Below are 23,387 nucleotides of genomic sequence, written 5' to 3'. Positions count from 1 at the left end.
ATCCTAAGAGTTCTCATCACAAGGAAGAACTTTCTTTCTTTCATTTTGTATCTATAAGGGATGACGGATATTCACTAAACTTATTGTGACAGCTGTTTCATGATGTATTTAAGTCATATCATTATGTGGTACACCTGAAATTTATGCAGTGCTGTTATGTCAATAGTATCTCAATAAAACTGGAAGGAAAAAAAAGAAATAGACCTCTTTATATATACAAATTTGATGTTTGCAAATTCTATCCTTCATTTAGTATTTGCTTCTAAGGATATGCCTCCAGCTACTTTGTGATGTGGTCACCTCAGGAAGCCTGGGCAAGGCCTCCTCCCAGAGAGCTCAGGAGGGTGGGCTTTCTCTCCCTCTGAGCCGCCATCTGGTCCTGGGAAACCCCCGCACACCCTTCAGAATATGCCAGACTTTTCAGAAAACCGATTAAGACTGTTCTTGCTCCGTGAGGGTTTTAATTTCTCATAGTATCTCGCTCGGTTCTTTTAGGAATGATCATATCCTGGGAACAAGGAATGTCCAGTGTATCACTCCAGGAATTAAAATCCAAAAGAGGGTTTGTATCTGTTGGTTGATCAAATGCTTGTTTCGTGTGGGTAGGAAGTGACAGCCTTTTCTTGTAGAATATACTTTCCATATGCTGAGATACCTTAGAAGACAAAATATAGTAATTACATCTATGAATTCTTTCAATAACACAGCATACTCTGCTAAGCCACAGGTGGCAGGGAGGCTGAGGTAATTTCAGGTATGGGACATCTAGAAGGACACAATTCTAGGATGTGGTGGGCTTTTTCTTTTAGAATCATAGTGTTTACATTGTAAAACTGGATATCAAGGTGGTAGGAGCTTGCCAGTTCCTGTTCTTGGTTCTGCTGTGGTTCATTTGCACATACAATTATTTCACTCTGAGTTCACTCTAGCTCTTCCTTTCCCAATGGTCCCACAAAGGTTCCCACAGACACCCTACTTCACCTTCACCAACACCCAGCCCGTCCTTCTCCAGGTGAGGCTGGAATTCTTTAGAACCTTAGCACACAACTGGCCTTCAGTGGGCTTAGTGTTGAGACATAAATAAGGCTGCGCTGGGGCTTGGTGCCCTAGTACTAACCAGCGGGCTCCTACACAAACCTGATGCCGAGTGGGACCCAGGAGATTTCTATATTGTTCGCATTGTTACAGCTCAAACCCCCAGCTCCCTCCATTCTAATAATATCTTTCTCTAATTCCAGTAACTTTTTCTTCTCCTACCCCTTCCCTTGTGTGCTCAGTCCCGGTCTACCTTCTACGTTTCTGTTCTGGAGGGTAGGTTTCCTTCTTCTTAGCAGTTCTTGCTGTAATGGAATTTTGCCCTTGATTCCCATTTTGGAGACTGAGATTTTGTTATCCACTGATTCCTGCCTGCCCACCTTCTGGGACTTTCAGATGTTACTCAGAACCTTCCAATTTTCCTGCTTCAATGGGACCCCTGGAAATTCCCAATCCCAAGGACTCTACAACTGTTCTGCTTGGTTGAACATCTGGCATCAGCTGGACCTTCCCCCTCCACCTCCCCCCCACCCCCAGCTTCTGTGGGAGTCCTGTCATGCTGGTAGATGGGGCCTGGGATGTAATAGCTCAGCTGGGCTGCATGAAAGCACTTATATATATCAGATAGGAGCATAAGAATGCTAGCAGCAAGTGAGGAGAAGATTAAGAATGACTTGGGGTTGGCCACATTGTAAGGACAAAGCAGAACAAAAAGTGCAACGAAAGTGATAAACCAAAGCCAAAGAAAATCAGATTTGAGAAAAAACTGCAGTGTTATTGTAAGTACTCCAAGAGGTATACTTTCCTCATGAAAGAAAAATAAATCATTTAAAAGTGAATATTATATTGTACCAATGTTAATTTCTTAGTTTTGACAAATGTGCCCTCTCATGTATTATGTTAACATTAGGAAAAGCTAGGTGAATTCTCTGTACTATCTTGGCAACTTTTCTGTATCTAAAGTTATTCCAAAATAAGAAGTTGAAAAAAAGAACATCAATGGAAACACTGAAGTACTCCTTTACCCTGAAAAGTTTAGGAAAAATAAAAAGGTTTTTGAAGGACATTCTGGAAACTCAGCTCCTGGTCTAAGCATGTATTGTGAATAAGTAAAGTACTGTAAAAATTCTGAAAGAATTAGTTGAGGCTTCTTGGTTTGACTTTTAGGAAACTCACTCTTTCAACAAATAACTATTGACCTATTATGGGTTTTGCACTTCTAAGGTTATATCTGTCAACAAAACAGATAAAGATCTCTGCTCTAATGGAGCTTACATTCTAGTGGGGGCAGAGGGAAATCAAAAATAAATATAACAAATAAATAAATTATATTGTGTGACTGAACGTGACGGGTGCTATGGGGAAAAAGAGAAGACCAGAAAAAGGGATAGCAGTAGTATGTATGGGGGCTGGGCCATGTGCAATTTTAAGTAAGGTGAACCAATCAAACCTCACTGAGATGGTATGGTGGAGCAAAGATGAAGGAGATGAGGGAACAAAGCATGAGGATGTTGGGGGAAGAGCATCGCAGGCAGAGGGAACAGTGTGAAGGTGGAACCTGTCTAGATGTTCAAACAGCATCCAGAGGTGAGTTGACAAAAGCAGTAACTGGCAGGGAGAGACTTAGAAGATGAGGTCAGGAAGGCAAGGGTGGTGATGGGTGCAGAGGAGTGCAAATAATATAGGACTTTGACTTGGACTTTGAAAGAAATGGGGAGCTATTGCAGACATTTGAGCAGAAGAGTGACATGATCTGTCTCATGTATTAGAAGAATCATTCTTTACTGCTGTGTGAATACGCTCTGGGTGGGCAAGGGCAGAGCAGGGAGAAGAGTTAGAAGGCTAACGCAGTAATCCAACGAGAGAAGACAGTGCCTTAGACCAGAATGAAGCAGTGGAGGTAGTGATGAGAAGTGGTGCTCTGGAGCTGGCTTGTTCCAGCTCTTGAGACCAATTGTTATATTTTTAGGAAATTTGCCAGCTAATTGCTAAAAATGCCAGTATTGAAAATTAAATTATATAAAGTTACAATTAGATATATTATATTGCAAACTAAGGTATTAAATACCCCAAACCTATCACTGAATTATTTTTACCTACTTATTTTACTATAATTGTTTATTATTATCTCTGCTATTGAGGTTGTTTACACTTGTGCTATCCACACGGTGAAGACAGTCTGAAATGGGGAGCTGCTGTGCATCTCTTCCCAATTCTGTATTCAGTGACGCTGCATGTGTCAGCCATGGTGGGAGGACTGACACCACAGAAATTGACAAATGCTACAAATCGTTCATTTTTAAAGACAGCAGGTTGTTAAACACTGGCCATCACACCACTGCTTTGTGCCTTCCCAACCAAAACTAGGAACGTGTACCAATGCCCCGTCCAAAGTTTTCAGGTTCCTTTTTTTTTGCGGTACGCGGGCCTCTCACTGTTGTGGCCTCTCCCGCTGCGGAGCACAGGCTCCAGACACGCAGGCTCAGCGGGCTCACGGGCCCAGCTGCTCCGCGGCATGTGGGATCTTCCCAGACCAGGGCACGAACCCGTGTCCCCTGCATCGGCAGGCGGACTCTCAACCACTGCGCCACCAGGGAAGCCCTCAGGTTCCCTCACTTTTATCATGTCCCCAACCACAGAGGGAAAAAGCTTAATAAAGATGTATCGTTAATGTTACAACAAGATAAAGGTAACATATTTCTCTTAAGCTTCATACCATGAACACGTTTAGTTACGAAAAATCACCCTACCTGCGATTGGATCTTTAGTGCCGGCCCCAGCTTTAAGCCCATAGTGCTTCGAAGATGCCCCTCTGTGAGTAATGGCAAGGTTTCTCCATCAATTGCATGATCTTTAAACACCTTATTAAACACAAAAGATGTCAGCTTTGTTTAAATGTCTTTTTTTTAAGACCTAACCTATTTTCATGAAAGCAACTTGAGCAACCTTTCTGAAACACAAAGCTAAGCACGCCACTCCTCCTTAAAACCTAGACTGTTTCCGGGATGAAGTCACAATCCTTCAAGTCTCTGTGGCCTGATCCCTTCTCCCTCTTCAGTCCCCTATCCTGCCATCCTCACCTTTCCCACCTTGGCCCTCGCCTCTGGCCACTAAAAATTATTCTCAAATCCCAACCACGTTAAGTTCTCTCTGGCTTCTGGTCCTCACCTGGAAACTCCTCCTTTGCCTCCCTCTCACCTTGTTGTCCCTCAGGTGGTAAACTCCTCACTGTCAGGTCTCACTTTCGATGCCTCTTCCTCTAGGAAACCGTAAGGCCCTCCCACGTGTTCCTACCACGCGCCGTAGCTGCCCTCTCCAGCACAGTCACGCTGATGTGGAATCCCTTACAGTGCCCCTCTTCTGGACTACAAGCTCCGTAAGAAGAGGAACCATATTTGTCCCATTTCCACTGTGTGTTCCGTGCCTCGGAGGGCATGCCTCAGGACCAGCAGAAGATTAGATTCTTCTTGGGAAACTTCTATACCAGGAACTTTGTGTTCTAACAGATTTTAGTTATTTACAAACTATATTTATTAAGTAATTATTTCTTTTCCTATTTTAACTGAGCAAATTGTAGAATGGCTAATGTAAGTAACTTAATTTGGGCCAAAGCAAAAAAGTGGACAGTTTGGGTTAGTCTATGTAGCCTTATTTTGGGGAAATGTATGATATTTCTTAGGTTGTCTGTTGTTTTGAAATATCTTGAATAACTTAAGCATACCTTCTACCACCTTTGAGAATTCCTAGGGCCCCAGGTACCCTTGGCCGAAAATCATATGGCCCAATATCCTCAATGTAGAGTAATTATAATGGAAAGAGCTAGATTTGTAGTCACACACACATTTCTTTAAGCAGTCCTCTAGCCACCTTGAAGTTCAGCTTTACTCAGCTGCAAAATAGAGTTAATATCTCCTTTGCAGAAGTACGGTGTCGATTAAATTTAAAAGACAATCTAAATAATTTACTTAGTACTGCGCCTGGCACATAGTCTCCTGCCAATAAAGAGTAGGCGCTATTATTATGATTTTTTGTAAATGAGAGAACCAACATAGAAAAGGTTAAGTGAGTTGCCCAAAAAGCATAGCTTGCCTGTTAGAGAACTTGTAAAATAATGTATAGTTCATGATTCTGATCCAGAATTTCCCCTGCTTAACCCCAATCAACCCTTAACTGCCAATCAGCAAAAGGAGTGCTGATAAAAATAGTTACCTATATTTATGGTAGAAAATTTACCTAATTTCTCTTTCCTTTGTAGGGATTCCATTGAGCAGCGAAGGGACCGTGAGAGCTCATCCAAAGAAGGAGAAATCACAGCGATAAATTTTCACACAGAGGTAGGTTGGCACCCAGGGCCTGAAATGCATGAGGGCCTAACCTTCAGTCATGGTGGATGGACCCTGGGCCTGAGGCAAGGATGCAGAACATACCTCTGTCACTCAGAAGATATCCTCACTTCATTCTCATGAGAGCAGTTTGGGCCAAGTGCATGATATAAATATGCATGTATTTTTAATAATTTCATTTATTTTTAGAGAGAATACTTTAACTGCTGACTTATTTGAACTAGACATTGACTTTGAACCAAAAAAATGTGTTACAGGGTATCCTGGATATCCCTAAATGGCTGAACCACCCATCCTCTCTTCACATCTATTTAAAAGGTTTCATTTGCAAGGGGCTTTGGATTTTCACTGCAGTTATTTTTTCCTGAATTTTCTTTTTCTACCTGCAGAAGGTGGGTGGTTGGAGGTTGCTGCACCTAAGGCAGAGGTGAGGAAGAAGAGGACAGAGAAGGGGACAGGGGGTGTGGCCCTGAGTAGTCCCAGGGGCTGTGAGTAAAAGCGGATGGCACATTGCAGACAAGGGTTCCTGTGAGAGCTGTGCACAAGCAGTGCTGCTTCAGAGCCTGTTGCGCTCAGACGGCACCCAGCTGCATCCAGGGGGGTGCTCCCCATTTCTGTACAGAACACCGTCACTGAACACAGCCTGGTCATGCCCAGCAGAGTAGTGCCATCCTTGCTGTTGAGGTCACCAGCAATTGCTAGGAGGGGAACTGACTTTAGTGAGGAAACAAGAGCAGGACTTGATCCTAAACACATTTGAGAAACACCTAGAAATAACTGTACCACTTCTTGGGGTGGGGAAGGAAGCACCAACATCCTGTTGGCAAGAGATAATGAGTCAGCAAAGTTTGGGGTCTTCGTGTTTATGTGACTTCTTTATACCCATAAGGGGACATCTGGGATTATAAAGTATGAAATGCATGTAACATTGTTTATTACAAGAGTGGTTATTATAAACTGCATTTTTTTGACTGTGAATCACTGACTGATTAAAAATATTGAGTTCAAACAGATTCAATCCATCAGAAGTCAGTAATCAAATGTTCGTTATACATGGGGTTGCTTCTTTCTGGTTATCAGAATTTGGTAACTTCATTGTACCACTTGAAAAGCAGCATAGATACATTTAAAAAGTGACTTACCCACAGTTAATGACTAGTAATAAAATAATAAGGTTATACTCATTGAATAGGCAAAAATAGAACAAATTTTTTTAGCAGGTATGCAAAAAGACAAAGTAGGTGACTTGAAGAACACAACTTGCTTCACAAGTAACTTGAGATCCTGCTTTCTCTAGAAGCCTCTGAGGTAATGATGAAATTAGAATCTACTGAGTGCCAGGCACTCATTTATGCTTACAACAATCCTTTGAAAATGTATTATACTATTATCCTCATTTTACAGATGAAAAAACCGAGACACTGAGGAGGGAGGCAACTTGTCTTAGGTCACATGTCCAGAAAGTGGAAAAGCCAGGATTTGAACTTGTACTTTCTGGTTTCATAAGCCATACTCTTAATCACTACTCTATATGACTTTTCCATTGGTCCAATAAAAAGAACAAAGGAAGAAAAAGAGAAAGGGAAAGAAAGAAAGAAAGAAAGAAAGGAAAGAAAGAAAGAAAGAAAGAAAGGAAGGAAGGAAGGAAGGAAGGAAGGAAGGAAGGAAGGAAGGAAGGAAGGAAAGAAAGAGAGAAAGGAAGAAAGAAATGAAAATTTTTAAAAAATTAACAGCATTACACTGAAGAAAATATCACAAAATGAGATCTGAAAAAAGTTATCACTAACATCAGTTACTTATGATGTAGTTAAATCATAATGTCCTTTTCTTGCTTTCTTTTACTTTAAAATATAAACCAAAGATAGTTATACCAGATTTAGTAGGCACACTGTTGCTTGGAATTATGTTATTAAATCACTTGAAAAAGTAAATTATATGCATGAAAATGTAGCACTGACATAAACTTCAAAAACTTGGCAACCCACCATTTTTATCTCCAATTTTCCCATATAAGTGAGGCTAGTTTTACTTTTCAACTGTCCTGATAGTTCATTATAATTTAAAAAATGGTATTTATCTACCAGATTAAATTATGTGCGTAGGCATTTTTATATATTGCCCCAGAATAAAAATGGAATTTAAAAATAGTTAATTTCCAACTTTTCAGATGTATTTCCTTCTTGTCCTTTTTAGAATAAAGTATATATTTCTGTTATGTATGATGAGTAGCCTAAAACTTCTGATACAGATGTACATGCCTCCAAATGTTTGCTAAATGGATGAGCAGGGAATATAGTAGATACCTCTCATTCTTCTTGGATGTTTGGCCTCTGAACCTCCTAATTCTGGGAGAATTCCACATCTCAGGAGCCTTGATGGGACAGAAACTAAAGCCAGACACTGGCTTTCCCAGCCTCCCCTGAGGCTGGGGTGGGCACATGACCCAAGCTCCACCAATCAGAGACTTCTGTTCCAAGGGAGCCAATGCCATACAAAGGGAGAGATTATTAGGAATGCTCTTTGGGGTCAAAATCAAGTTCGACAGAACTCATTATGAAGGAAGTATATTTCAAAGTGTCTAACTTTTAAGAAAATACTTAAATGTTGCTTCACCTGAGCATAGTCTGAACAACCTGGAAGGCCACTAATGAAGTTGTACACGTCATTCACGGTCCATTTCTGAATATCTTCATCCAAAGATAGATTTTCCTTGATTGTAAGAAGCACATGTGTTCCTTTAAAACAGAAAGAAAATTATTTTGTGGGAAAAGGGAAAAGGGGGAAGCTAAGAGTACAGTTTCTTGTATAGTTACATTCATTTCCTCATGTTCTATTACCACAGAGCAGTCCCTTTACATAGATCTACACGTGACCCCCTTAAAAGACAGTTACTGAGAGATGATTTCTAAAAAAGCTTAGCTACCTCCTTTCTTTTCTTCCTCTAAAGGATCTTTAATGACAACCTTATCATAAATAAAAACAAAGTTCCAGCTTCTCTCAGATTCCAATAGAAATACCCTGTGGATTTCATTCTCCAGATTAATACTACCATGTTCTATGATGTTACATGATTTATCATGCTCTCTAAGCCATGTGAGAATTTAGCTACATCTTCATCAAAATGGCAAATTAATATTTTGTCAGGGAAGCAGTCGGTATGGTGGCTAGATTACACATATCCAAATCCCTGTGTTTTAAAATATTTTTATCTAAAGAAGTTCCAGTTTTAAACTATTTTTTATCTAAAGAAGTTCTTGAAAACTATTCAGTGTGTCTTTTGGGGCAGGGGGTAGTGTGTTAATACTTTTAGGTTAGAGAGTATCATAGCAGTAGTGAGCACTGAAAGAGCTTCTGTTTAATTGTTTATTTTCTACACTTAAATACAGGGGAGATTGAATTCATACTTTTAAGCAAGAAGCCCCTCTGTTTTGTGTTGAAGAGATTAGATTAAATTAAAAATTAAATTAAAATGTTAATTAAAAATTCTGGTAGGCTTTCCCATCCTTCCTCATATTTACCTTCCTAGCCTTTGCTGAAAATTCTCTATATAGCAAATATATAAACAGAGATACATTGCACTGTTATGGCTGATTGGAACTAATGTAATAAATTTTTCAAGAGGAGGTCATTCTAAGTAGGATCAAGAAAAAGGAGGATAAAAAGAAACACAGTGGTTACAGCTCACCATGTAATAACTTCAGGGACTTGATGACCTGCGGTTCATGAGGATTAGCCCCTGGACACCTACCTGGCAGAGATGGTCGAGGAACTGGCGGGTAAACCTCATTCTTTTCCCCACAGGCTGCCAAAACCTGCTCTGAAGCCTTCTCCTTCCCATTGTCCCAGGCCTTTTCTTCCAGGGGAGTGCCATGGGCTCCCCAGGGTTTTCCATGGCCGCGCTCCAGCTCTCCAAAGGTGTGGGCAGTTTCACCCAACTTGTGATTGTTGAGAGTGTCTGTTTCTGGGTCTTTTGCATACTCACTCTCTTCACAGGGTATTGCACGGGTTTGGCCTAGGGGCTTTTCTTCTACTCCACTTTTAGAACTCTCGGTGTCACTGTCTAGAACTTTCTGATTTCCTGTACCTCTCCTGAGACGACGACATTTCTGCCCCCAGCTCTCTAGAAAGTGCGGACCAGTTGCCACTAGCATGGGGTTTCCCTGAAAGTTTCTCAGGGCGCTTCTGTGAGCGTGCAGGTCACTGGCAGGGAGCATGCTTCTGCCATGGTCGGTGGCTGGGCCAGCTGGGATACTGAAGCCATAAAGGAATGGTATCCCTAGGCCAGCTAGTCCCTTGGAATTAACTTTTTCTATTCTCCTTTGTTGGTAAATGGCATGCATTTCCATTTCCATCCTAAAAACAGAACAATATATTTTATAAACCCAAGAAAACCATTAGAAATATCATTTTAATGGCCCTCTGCCTTCCCTATTGTAGCACCTCTGCTTTTCTTTTGAGTCCTTATGCTACTTATCTGAAGTCTGTTAGGTGTAAACACGAATCCCCCAGAGAGCCACTGGGAAGGAGAGTTTGGAGTAAGATCACAGGTGAAGGGTTTGGCTGAATCTCACAATGGAAGTCTAAGGCCAGTCTTTAGAGCATTGTCTCTAATGGATGTGACAATCTTAGCAGGGATGGGGAGAATGCAGCACAGCATTAGTTTCCTGCCAGAGATTAATCCTCAAAGAAATTAAAGTTCTGGGAAGAAGTTTTTAAACCTTACAGTACAATTTTAGTGAGACTCAAGAAACACAGAAGTCTCAACTGTTAAAATTAATGCCAGTGGTAAGGGTTGGGGAAGGGAGAAGGGGGGAAGACTTGCTGGTATTTTTGCTTACTTTACTTTGCTTATTGGTCATCACCTGGACCCCTTAATGTTCAGCAATGAAAAAGTTGACTGATGCTTTCTCTTGCCCACAGCAATAACCTAGTCATCACTGCTGTGTGTTTCTCCTGGCTGTTGAAGGCCACTTTTAGGTTGACAGGGGGCTGTCTGGGCTCTAATGGCATAGTTTGAAGTGGGATTGGCAAGCTTGGCTCCTGTCTTTGAGCAGAACTGAAGTCATTTAAGACAGAAATGCCAGTATGAATTTCAAAGGAATCACAGCTAGGCATTTTAATTATGAGACATTGACAAGCTACTGTGATCTGTAGACTTAGCTTCACTGTGTAATTTCTAATCTTGTTTTTATCCTTAAACAACCTGTGTACATGTTTGTATATGTTTCTTTTTGTAATATTCCTGGAATACTTTTTGAAAGTAATCAGTGTATGTGTGTGTGTGTGTGTGTGTGTGTGTGTGTGTGTGTGTGCATATATATATATATATATAATCAGTGAATACATATACACAAATATAACAATATATACAAAAACAATACACAAATACAATAAATGAATGAATATATAGAAAAGTATATATATAACAAATGAATAAACAAACAAGTGAATGAATAGAAAATAAAACAACATTGTTACATTACCTGGCAGTATGCTGCCTTTGAATCATTTCATTCCTTCTAGCCATTGCCTTTATGGATTCAGGTGGCAAAATGCCCCAACCTTAAACAAGAAAACCACCATCCCACCCCACAAACAAATTAACAATATCCACTTGAAAATAATGAAAGAAAATATAATGATTTAAAACAGTATCTGCAAAAAACCACCAACTGACCACAGTGTTGGAAATGGTATCAGTTCATGGCTGTTCAGAATCTCAGAGTCACTTTGGTGATGGCATGATATAACACCAGATAATTTTTTTCTCTTTTATGGCTGTGCCTTGCGGCTTGTGGGATCTTATTTCCCTGACCAGGGATTGACCCCAGGGCCCTGGCAGTGAAAGCACCGAGTTCAAACCACTGGACTGCCAGGGAATTCCCCAGATATTTTTTTTTCTTTAAGTATGGGTCTCATGACTGGCAATGTTTCCCTGCCATACTTCAAAAGGAAAAAGATGAAATTAACTGTGGATCTCTTGATCGCTTGCTTTTTCAGTAAATATTGATAATTTTTTTTTGAAAGAAAAGAATTAGCTGACCTTAAAAAAAAAAAGTAACTAAGTGCTTCTTTATGCACTGAAATCCCTGGAAATAATACAGTGGGTTTTTTTTGTTTTTGTTTTTTTTTGCGGTATGTGGGCCTCTCACTGTTGTGGCCTCTCCCGTTGCGGAGCACAGACTCCAGACACGCAGGCTCAACGGCCATGGTTCACGGGCCCAGCCGCTCCGCGGCATGTGGGATCCTCCCAGACCGGGGCACGAACCCGTGTCCCCTGCATCAGCAGGTGGACTCTCAACCACTGCACCAGGGAAGCCCCAAATATAGTGTTTTAAGTGGATAAAATATGAAGCTCTCTACGTGGACTTTTGGGTGTAGCTGAGGAAAATACTTTTTAGAAAACAATTTCAATGGAGTTGAACAGCAATTACATTCTGTGTCAACCTTCCAATATGTCTTAAGGTAATGACAGCATCGTCAGAATTCAAGGCTCTATTCTTGCCTGGTAACTTCATGTTTTTATCATTTTTTCTTTTTCTGGACTCCTAATGCACTTAGAGTCTATGCTGGTGCTTCTCAAACCATCCCTTGGTGAAGGACTATTTTTTTCTTTTAAAATTTCCAACCCATCATGGACCAATACTTTCAAAAAATATATAAAATGACAGTTTAGAAAATTGAAATGAAAGCAAGAACAAGTACAAGCACAATTTAAAACAATTAGATTAACGGACATAAAATTACCCTGTCAGGTTGCTGTGAAAGTTTCTAAGCCTTACTCTCTGTTTATGCATTTATTTGTACAAACACTTCTCAGACCAGCATAGGTCTACAGACCACACTGTAACAATAACAGATGCACAAATTATACTTATTACAGAGTTTTGTTCAATGATAGTTCTACATGTGTAAATCTGTTCTCCCCAACAAGAGGGCAAGTATCATGAAGGCTAGAACTGTTTTTATACTTGCCTTGTACCAAGCTAGCAGAGCTCGTTAAACTCCTATTAATAATAACCTACCTTGAAATACACCATACTGTATCTATTTTTACGAGATTCTCTCTCAGTTGTAAAATTCAGAGGTTAGATGACATGGCCTCTAAAAATCCTTCTGACTCTAAACCTCTATATTTTTACAGTTCGGGGCCTTTGAGATATTCTCCTTGAGACAGCTGGCATGCATAAGACTGCCAACCCATGGGGTAATGCCCAAGGATGCAGAGAATGTCCATGTGAGAAGATCAGTGTAGAGGGTACAATTCTCATTACCTAGATTTTAGCACCCTATAAAATGTGGACTCATCAAACCTATTTCAAGTTTCTTTCTCTTTCCCCAATAGTTGACATCAAACTTAGTGCTAGTCCTGTTGTAATAATTCACTCCCTACCTAACATCCCAAATTTTGAAACAGATCCCTGTCTTAATCCCTATTTTGCTAACTTACTTAGTGGCTCGGTTTCTATAGGACTGAGGCCCTACCTTGCCCTTGCTTACTCTCTTACACGTCAGCCTTGAGGTGGGAGACTGACCTCTGTTCCTGGGACAGGTTGTCAACCTGCCTGTTTGTATCCAACTATTGGCAGTTTCTGGATTCTTCATCAGTAAGAAGCTCTTTCTGAGTCAGCAATGCAGCTATTTCACTGGTCTGCTTAATTGCTGCCTGTAACTTCGGGCTATAGATTTAACCTGGTTCTTGCTGCCAGATGGGGCTACCATCCAGGTTCAGCTGATGGGCCTGTCACACTCCAGTGGGTGGGTCTAGTTTCAGACCTGGCCCCTGCTCAATCTCATCCAAGTGGATCCACATGCACTGCGGCAGACAACATGCTTAAGTCCAGGCAGGCCAGTGTCTTCACTGGCCCTGGCACCAATCTTATTTCTTTCTGTCTCAGGCTTTTCACTCACATTGTTCATATCTAGTGGGTTGGTCAAAAAGTTCATTTGGGTTTTCCTGTAACATGGAAAACTCGAATGAACTTTTCGGCTAACTCAGTATTAAGAGTTGTTGGAACTGGAGAGCAGGGACAAACAGAAACTCACTGAATATAGTTTGGGGGAGATAAGATGCATCAATCTGATCTTCAATCTTATTCCCTCTTGAGCCCCTACACTCATGTTTTTACTGACACCACTCTGCTGAAATTGCTCTTATCGAGATCATCAATGACCTCCACAAAGCTATATCTAATCATGTATTCTTGGTCCTCATCTTACTTGGCCTTTGAGTGGCACACTTGACACAGTTGCTCACTCTTTCCTTAAAACACTTTCTTCCCTTGGTTTCCAGGCCTCCGTCCTCTCCTGGGTTTCCTCCCACCTCAGTGGTTGCTTTTTCTATATCTCCTTTTATCTTCTAGACCCTGTTGGTATGTCCCAGGGATCATCCTTTTAACTTCTAACTCATCCTTTTAACCCACTCTATGGATGATCTCATCTAGTCTCATATATCCCGATGACTTCCAAAATTATATCTCCAGGTTGTCTCCAGAAGTCCTCCCTGGACTTCAGCTGCCTTCCAGACATCCCCCCATTGATTGTCTATTAGGCATCTCAAATGCCTATGATATCCCTCCCGCCCCAAGAACTCTTGCTTTCATGGTCTTCCTCAACTCAGTGAAGAGCAACTCCACCTTTCCCATTTCTCAGCCAAAATTTCTGATGTCATCCTTAACACCTCTCCTCTTTTTACATCTCATATCTAAACTCTGCGAAAATCTTGTTGTTTCTACCTTCAAAGTATTTACAGAATCCAGCCACTTCTTACCATTCCTACTGTCATCATGCAGGGCCAATCCATCATAATCTTTTGACTATTCTAATAGCCCATTAACTCCCATCAGTTTAACTCCAGAACTTTAATCCTATCAAGTTTGTCCCCAACACAGCAGCCAGAGTGATCCTGGTAAAGTGTAAGTCAGACCATGTCATTCCTTTGCTCAAACTCCTCAAAAGCTTTCCCTCTTCCCCAGAATAAAAGGCAGGTCCTCACTATGACCTATCAGGCCATCTGTAAACTGCCCCAGGGCCTTTAACTCTCAGACCTCATCTCCTCATGACCTCATCAGTTCCTGACTGTAAGATAAGACAGATAGTAATTGCAGATTTTCATGTTATTCATCAGTAAATTGATGGTTGGAGGAGTTAAGCGACTTACACTTGGTTACACAGTGGTGGAACCATGATTTAAACCTAGGTAGTAATTATAGAAACTACAAGTATAATCACCATACAGTTTTGCCTCTAAAATCTGGCAGTAAATTTGATGGCAAGCTTAATGCAGCAATCCAGTTCACAGTGGCTCCACAGACGAGAGCCATCTGTTGCTCATACCTGAGTAGACATGACTGGACAGCACATTCGGCATATTTGCATTTGGTAGAGCAGAGAATCCAAATTGGGAAGGAACACAAAACTGTCTTGGGTCAGTTGGAGCTACAGTAGGAGGCAATAAATCTCTAGGGAAAAAGATACAAATTAGGATATTACTCAGCCATAAAAAGAAACGAAATTGAGCTATTTGTAATGAGGTGGATAGACCTAGAGTCTGTCATACAGAGTGAAGTAAGTCAGAAAGAGAAAAAACAAATACCGTATGCTAACACATATATATGGAATTTAAGAAAAAAAATGTCATGAAGAACCTAGGGGTAAGACAGGAATAAAGACACAGACCTACTGGAGAACGGACTTGAGGATATGGGGAGGGGGAAGGGTGAGCTGTGACAAAGCAAGAGAGAGGCATGGACATATATACACTAGAAAGATAGCTAGTGGGAAGCAGCCGCATAGCACAGGAAGATCAGCTTGGTGCTTTGTGACCGCCTGGAGGGGTGGGATAGGGAGGGTGGGAGGGAGGGAGACGCAAGAGGGAAGAGATATGGGAACATATGTATATGTATAACTGATTCACTTTGTTATAAAGCAGAAACTAACACACCATTGTAAAGCAATTATACCCCCAATAAAGATGTTAAAAAAAAAAAGAAAAAAAAAGATACAAATTAGGTAAAATGAAAATGGAATTGTACAAAATTTCCATTGCATAGACTGAGTTTTTTTTAATTGCCATATGGGATTCTATCATCTCTTCCCAAAATGAAGTACAAAAGTCCTGCAGTCTCTATTGGCTTAAGTAGAAATATGATGAGAAAGCTTAGGAGGAAGGGCTCTACTAAGGAAGGACTAACTCAGCTGCCAACACAACAGAGAAAGCAGGAAAGGGAAGTTTTAGGGATGTCAGGGAAAAAAAAAGATCCAATCAAATCAGTACCAATGTCTGATTTTCCATTCTTGACCACAACATTCTTTCCTCACTAGATAAACATACTGTGGCTTGAGTTTTGCCATCTGGGATCAGCGACTACCTGGGTGGACAATTTATTTCTCCACACTTCAGTGGTCTCTAGAAGTCCAACTCTTTTGTTCGTGCTCCATGAACAAGCACAAATACTGAATTTTTCCTTCTCCTCGGAATGTCAGACTGTATCAATATATTCAAAAGAAGGGAAGACAGGAAACTGCCAGAGTGTACCACCAAAATACTGATAACTTCACTTTTATTACAAAGAAAGAATTGCTCTATCACAGGAAATCCAGGATACCCAATTGTTATGGCCTGAATTGTGTTCCTAACCCCTGCCCCACCATGCGACTGTCTTTGGAGCCAGGGCCTTTAAGGGGATAATTAAAGTTAAATGAAGTCCTAAGGGTGGCGCCCCAGTAGGACTGGTGTTCTTATAAGAAGAGGAAGAGACACCAGAAGTGCTTGCACACAGAGAAAAAAGCACGTGAAGACACAGAGAAAAAGGCAGCCAAGCCAAGGAGAGAAGCCTCAGGAGAAACAAAACCTGCCAGTACCTTGATCTAGGACTTTCAGCCTCCAGAACTGTGAGAAATAAAATTAAGCCACCCAGTCTGTGGTATTTTGCTACCACAGCCCTAGCAGACTACATCCACGTTTGCACCTATGCAATGCTGTCACATAGAAAGTGCTCCTTAGCTATTTGCTGAGTGAGGATGTCAAGCAGGCCTCAAAGGGGAAGTGATGAGAAGTTTGTTGAAGATGTGGCCGGCAGATTTATTGCACCACAGTTCCCTGAAATAACATTAGACAATAAAACAACACTGGGATTAACAGCATTTGAAACCTTAATAATATCCATTTTCTCCTTTGACTGGAATATCGTATTGAAGAGAAATACCTATCCACACTTGGAGGTTCAAATGGTGAGGGAACCAGTGGAATGCTCTGATGCCCTGATGCTGTCAATAAAGGGTTCACGGCCATCATTGGATTTATCATCAATATCTCTCGCCACTGACGGAGTTCTAAAAAAAACCAGATAGATATGTCAACAAATACCTCTACTTTTTGTGAACTATTTGAATTCTTCTTGAACACGAAGAACACCTTTTGTATTTTCCCAACACTTGGGAAGACTAACTACAGCAAGATTTCAGTTACACAAAAACCCCTCCATCGTTAAGTACCCAGATACAACTGTAGAACTCCGTGTGCCTTTGGAATTTGTTGGAGAGTCCACAGGTAATACCATACCACACTACAAGCAACACTAATAAAATTAAACCAGTTTTGCAAGATTCCAGAAATACCATCTTCTTTTATTACAACTTATTTTGATGTTTATATTTCCAGAAGTACAAATGCATGTATGCTCCCATATTTTTAAATTTTTGGAAAAATATTCCTATTTAGTTGATAAGATTAAAACAGAAAAGAGGAGGAAAATCTTCCTAATGGCCCAAAATACATCTAATTAAAGTGAATACAGGCTGACTGCATGTGTCTAATTAGAACAAGTGACCAAGTTATATCCAAACATACATAAACACAAGCATTCATAACTTTATCTAGAACCTAGTGATCAGAAAAAGGGACCATTATAAAAGGGGTAAAATTTTGTCTTATATTTTCTTATTAATTATTAACATCTTTTGAATAATTTTAAATATTAAATGAGTGTTAGTCAAACAGGTCACTTTAGCTTCTTCATCCTCAATAGTTACTTTAAAAAAAACAGATAACTACAGCTATGTTTGAAAAAAAAAAAGGAAATCAGGAAGAAAATGTTCTGCTTTTCAAAGTAGTGATGTTTTTTTCTTTCTCGTGTGCATATTTGATTTAATTTTTAAAAGAGCTAATACATTCATATGGTTCCAAAACTAGAAATACAATGGTATTTAAATAAGCAGTCACTTCTTTAGCTTCTTTTCCAGGCCTAAACCTACGGATCAACTTCGAAATTCAAGTCCACAGGTCACCTAGCATTGGCTTTCACCATTCATATACATTTTTTTCAAGTTTTGAATGTGGATTTCTTTTCACTATTTCTGTGAGGTCAATATAATTTCTTCCCTGATAGTGGCCTCAGAGTAGTGACCAGTCAGAATCAGGATAAAATTATTTGCCAGATGCCTGCCAGCCAGGGTGAGATGCCAAGAAAGAACTCAGGCCAGGTGTGTCAGCTGTGGGCTTGCATCTCTGGTGAGGACACTGATCCTTGGCTTAGAACCTCAGGTCCTCCGCATCTGAGATTTGGTGCCCAGCCACCTTTTTTCACCTCGTCCATTACACAACAGAACAGTGTGGGACACAATGTGGGGTTTCCTTTTGAAATACTGTTGAACTTTGATTTGTGTCATGAATTGACAGTCTCTGGTAGAAGTCTGAACTTACCTATGAGAGAGGTAGAAACTCTGAAGCTGTGACATATAGTGCTCATCTTGCATTTTATGTGATGCCTGAAACAAATCTGGAGGAAGGAGAAGGAAGAAAAGGAGTGCAGAATCCCTCCAGAGCAAGCATTGCCTAGAGGCTGACCACCCCGCTACTTCACATGTCACCATAGGGAAGTGCCATGGAGGTTACTCACCAAAAGTGGATGAGACTATCTTACTTTGGGATTCCTCCAAAGCAGGCCTGAGACAAGGACTTGAATGAAGGTAATTTATTTGGGAGGTAATCCCAGGAAGCCCACATGAGGGAGTGGGTGAGACCAGGAAGGGAAAAAAGCCAATAAGGGGTGAGCTAGTCTGTGAGTTACCACTATGGACAACCTTCTGGGGACCCTCTAAGAAAACTTGTAGTGCACACCTCATAATTGTCCCAGTGAAAGACACAGAGCTGGCCATTTACCCACTGATTTCTGTCAGCCACTGGTGGAGGGCAACGTTCTCCCTTGCATCTGGGTTATGCCGGAGCTAGATCCAACAAGCTCCTACAGTGCCGGAGAAAGCCTTCCGTCTGAAGCAGAGAAATGCACGTGCTTGAGATGGGAAATGACCTCTGTGGTTGCAGGTGAACTCAGAAAGGGGGTATGGTAAGGCAGCAAGAACTGTTGAGGCCACGTGATTACTTTCTAATGTCATTCCACTAATCGACACAAATGCCTTTCTTCTGGACCACCAGGTTTGCCAGGCATAGGCATATTTCTACGAGGCTCTGTAGGGTCCATTGTCTGCAACAACACAGCTGGATTTTTTTCCCTGTTATTCATGTGTTCAGTGAAATGAGTGGGGGACTTAAGGCTATTGAGCCAATGGAGTTGAAGAAATGAGGCATCGGAGACAAGTCTCATCTAATTTACCATTAAAGCCCTCCTTGGTACCATACCTGTCCTGGATTCCATGGTGCTTGAACCTGACTTTCTTTCTTTTTGCAATGCCAGGGAAATTGAATGTAATCTATAAAATTTTGTTATACTTCTGACATGGTAATTTATTATTTTTAATCAGTCTACCAAATTTTTTCCTAAAATGTAAATTATTCCCAAGTCTACAGAAATGTCCCTATGTCATGAAGGTCCCTGGGAAGGACAATGAGTCATTGGCACCTACCACACCTGAGTGTTACAGTTCTGGGCTCCACCTGGCTTCCCTAGTTTCTTTTCATCTTTACACCTGTGAGAAAGTGCTTATTTACTTACCACGACATCTATTAGTGCCCAAATTTTCTTAAAAAAAAATTATAGCCCTGTGCTATAGACTGTCTCCCCTCAAAATTCGTATGTTGAAAACTAATCCCCAAAGCGATGGTATTTGGAGGTGGGGCGTTTTGGAGGTGATTTAGGTCATGAGTGTGGAGCCCTCACGTATGGAATTAGTACTCTTAGAATAGAGACAGCAGAGAGCTCCCTCAGCCTTTCCTCCACACAGGACACAGTGAGACGAAGGCCATCTATGAACCAGGAAGCAAGTCCTCACCAGACACTGACCTTGAACTTCCCTGCCTCCAGAATTGTGAGAAATTAATTTCTGTTTATAAGCCACCCAGATTATAGTATTCTGTTATAGCAGCCTGAATGGAGGAAGGCAATTTTTAATGTTGTGCCTGTTATCTTTTGAATGTCCCAAATTTTATATATGTATATTTTATAATTATATATATACATATATATATTTTTTAACATCTTTATTGGAGTATAATTGCTTTACAATGGTGTGTTAGTTTCTGCTTTATAACAAAGTGAATCAGCTATACATATACATATGTCCCCATATCCCCTCCCTAACCCACCCCTCTAGGTGATCGGTCACAAAGCACCGAGCTGATCTCTCTGTGCTATGTGGTTGCTTCCCACTAGCTATCCATTTTACATTTAGTAGTATATATAAGTCCATGCCACTCTCTCACTTCGTCCCAGCTTACCCTTCCCCCTCCCCGTGTCCTCAAGTCCAGTCTCTACATCTGTGTCTTTATTCCTGTCCTGCCCCTAGGTTCTTCAGAAGCATTTTTTCTTATATCCCATATATATGTGTTAGTCTACGGTATTTATTTTTCTCTTTTTGACTTACTTCACTCTGTATGACAGACTCTAGGTCCATCCACCTCACTACAAATAACTCAATTTCATTTCTTTTTAAGGCTGAGTAATATTCCATTGTATATATGTGCCACATCTTCTTTATCCATTCATCCGATGATGGGCGCTTAGGTTGTTTCCATGTCCGGGCTATTGTAAATAGAGCTGCAGTGAACATTGTGGTACATGACTCTTTTTGAATTACGGTTTTCTCAGGGTATATGCCCAGTAGTGGGATTGCTGGGCCATATGGTAGTTCTACTTTTAGTTTTTTAAGGAACCTCCATACTGTTCTTCTTTTTTTTTTAATAGACTATTTTTAGGAGCAATTTTATGTTCACAGCAAAATTGAGTAGACAGTAGGAAGAATTCACATATACCTCTCCCACGCACAAGCATAGCCTCCCCACTATCAACATCCTGCACCAGAGTCTTACATTTGTTACAATGATGAACCTACACGGACACCTCACTATCACTGAAAGGCCACGGGTTCCCTTAGGGTCGGTTCACTCTTTCTGTTGTACATTTTTTGGGTTTTGACAAATGTATAATGACATGTACCCACCATTACAGTCTCATACAGAATAGTTTCACTGCCCTAAACCAAATTATATTTTAAAGCAAATATAATCAGACACTTCCAAGGAAGTACTCTGGGGTTGATCAGACCTTTCACTTTACCAGATAGGTAGATAAATACTTGAAGCTCCAAATGTATGTTTCTACAAACTCACCGTTTTGGAGTTCCTCAGTCATGGATCAACCCATGAGTCTTTAAACATTAACGTTCACATTTTCAGGGTATCCTCTTCTACATGTTTAGAAACATGTAGACAATTTTTGAACCAAGGTCACTTTGCTGTGGCACATGAAATGCTCCTGAGTCAAAGCATAGACTGGGATATCCGTTCTGAATGCAGAGCGTGTCTGGTGATCCCCAATGCAGGAATGCACTGGTGCTTAGGTTTGCATTCAGGCTGGATTTCTCTGACCTAGGGCTCTGATCCTGGATGCCCAGCACTTTAGGAGGATGAAGACTCCTTAATCTCTGTCTTCAGACTCTTACCCTCAACAAACCCTTCCAGGCAGCACATAGAAGATTTAGCTAGTGCTAATTCTGTCTCAACTGATTAGGGCAATAGTAGTAAGACATGAACTCCATGAACTTGCCGAACCATGAAACAAAGCCGTTGCCGAATCAGCAGATACTTACTGAGTACTGACTGCTACTATGGAGAACGCTTGCCTGCCTTAAGCATCGCAGCCAGGTGCCAATTCCATTACATTTCTTTACATGGCTTTACTATGACCATTCATTAAAGTCAATACAATTTGAGTTTGGCCAACCCTGAATTTAAGCAATTATATATAGAATACTTATTGCACGTATGCTGCATGAATTCTGGGATTATATTCATTAAGATAAATTAATTTTTAAATAACTGCTGTATTTGGTAAGTTTTTACATTTGAAAGGTAGATCAATAGAATTAAATATTTCTATAATTCTGAGAAAAATAAATTCTTAAAACTAGAGGGAGATATTCTTAAAGGTTTTTAAGTTATAAAACAATCCTTAGTAGCTTCACGTATTCACTGTTCTAAGTATCCTGTATTAATGTGAGTGCTGAAAAGCACGTTAATGCTGAAGTGTAATTCACTTGTCCTTAAGTGTATTTTCAGTGTTTTAAAATAATAAATGGGAAATCTTTTTTTAAATTCGGAAGGCCAAGAGAGCTGCCCCAAAGCATTTCATGATCAAATACTTTTAGCAGAAAAACTAGCTGTGAGAAGAGACATCACGGCAGTTTTTCATTGCTATAGTTAGAAGCGTGAAAAAAGTCTATTTTTATATCCTATAAGAAAAAAGTTTTTAAAAATAATTATATGTTAATTGTATAAAATAAAAATAATTGTATTGATATTCAAAATACATTTGTTAATTGAAATAAAGTTTAAGGTAAGACTAGGTGCATAACTGGCATAAAATATTTGACTGTTTCTAATTGTAGATACATGTATTTCCTGAGAAGATTACACGGGAATCCTAAAATTATCCGAGCACTTATCTCAAGTGGAAGAAATAGTTACATTTAAAATATCTTCAACCCAAATGTGCAGCATGGTCATTTATAACAGGACAAATGACATTACTCCTTAAAATATGAGCAGCTGATATCACCTTCAGCCCCTATCCCACATCTTCTACAAGGCTCTGCCCAATCCTGGGGATTTCATCTTTGTGGGTGCTCGGGTTCTGAGTTTAAGCCACTGTGGGCCTCCCAGTCTACTCCCTTAAGCTCTTCCCTCCTCTCTGCTCTACACTGACGCAGAACGCAGTCCACTTCCCTCGATATCCATATAAAACCACTAACACAAGGTAACACATGTGTGTAGCTGACTTTACCAAGGTCTTGGCCGATTGGGGAGCGTGTGTGTCAAATACATCTTAAAATTGAACACCAGACTTTTCCATTGTGAAACAGTCCTTTGGGCAATTTTGACAATGCAGGCTCTGGCTTCTTGCTCTTTTCTTTCTTTTTTTTTTTTTAAAACCTTCTCTCAGCTGCTACCCCACTAACTCTAAAGCAATTCTTCCCACTTTATTTTGCAGAGACCACTCTAGCCCCTCTCCCTGAGTCCGCTCTTAGCCTTTCCTCAGTGGGCCTTTGACTCTGGTCTCTTCATATCTTCCTCCCCAACTCCATCTTTGCTGAGGGTAGGAGAGTTTAGAGATTTCTACTTGTTTGAATTATACCACTAACATCTCACTTTAGAAGGCAGCTAGACTTAATTTTGGTTTTAAATAACAATAAGCACTCTCCCTGTTATACAAGCACATTATAAACGAATTAGCACTATAGTGGCAAGTAGTATTGACAACAAAGACAGTTAATACTGAAGCACTTGGTAGTGGCCCTAAAATATATTTCACTTTTACTGAAGGCACATGCTTCAGCACTCTTCTAAATGCATCTAAATGCACATTCCCTAGAAAGTGTTGTTGATGACAGATGGCTTGCACGTGCTTCCCTCACCTCCTATTTCTTTTCACTGTGGAAGCTCATTGTCGTCAGATCCACCCATGTCTTCTTGAAATGAAAAGTTCTAGGTCTATTTGCAAGTATTATAATGAAAAGGGATAAGCCTCTGTCATCAATAAGCAAGTAGACATTATG

The 23,387-nt window shown here is 40.4% G+C and overlaps 1 protein-coding gene across 1 annotated transcript; it reads right to left on the bottom strand.

Annotated features, from left to right (window-relative positions):
- Positions 1–460: 460 nt before the first annotated feature.
- SAMD7 (sterile alpha motif domain containing 7) lies at positions 461–16,671 on the bottom strand. The gene is made up of 7 exons (XM_024733742.1): positions 16,586–16,671; positions 14,715–14,839; positions 10,862–10,940; positions 9,127–9,731; positions 7,992–8,113; positions 3,786–3,896; positions 461–655 (listed from the first exon to the last, which is right to left on the bottom strand). Exons 1-7 carry the CDS (start codon positions 16,669–16,671, stop codon positions 461–463), a joined length of 1,323 nt encoding a protein of 440 aa, XP_024589510.1.
- Between the last annotated feature and the right edge of the window lie 6,716 nt (positions 16,672–23,387).

This window comes from Neophocaena asiaeorientalis, unplaced genomic scaffold (genome assembly GCF_003031525.2).
Source record: "Neophocaena asiaeorientalis asiaeorientalis breed wild unplaced genomic scaffold, Neophocaena_asiaeorientalis_V1.1 scaffold280, whole genome shotgun sequence".
Classification (NCBI taxonomy): Eukaryota; Metazoa; Chordata; class Mammalia; order Artiodactyla; family Phocoenidae; genus Neophocaena; species Neophocaena asiaeorientalis.
This window is presented reverse-complemented; position numbering and strand designations above follow the sequence as displayed.

Coding starts and splice junctions, on each gene's coding strand:
- SAMD7 (XM_024733742.1), bottom strand. CDS start 16,671: ATGGCCGTGAACCCTTTATTGACAGCATCAGGGCATCAGAGCATTCCA. Junction 8,114..9,126: donor TCCTCGACCATCTCTGCCAG/GTAGGTGTCCAG, acceptor TCTGTTTTAAAG/GAACACATGTGCTTCTTACA. Junction 3,897..7,991: donor GTTGTTCAGACTATGCTCAG/GTGAAGCAACAT, acceptor GTGTTTAATAAG/GTGTTTAAAGATCATGCAAT.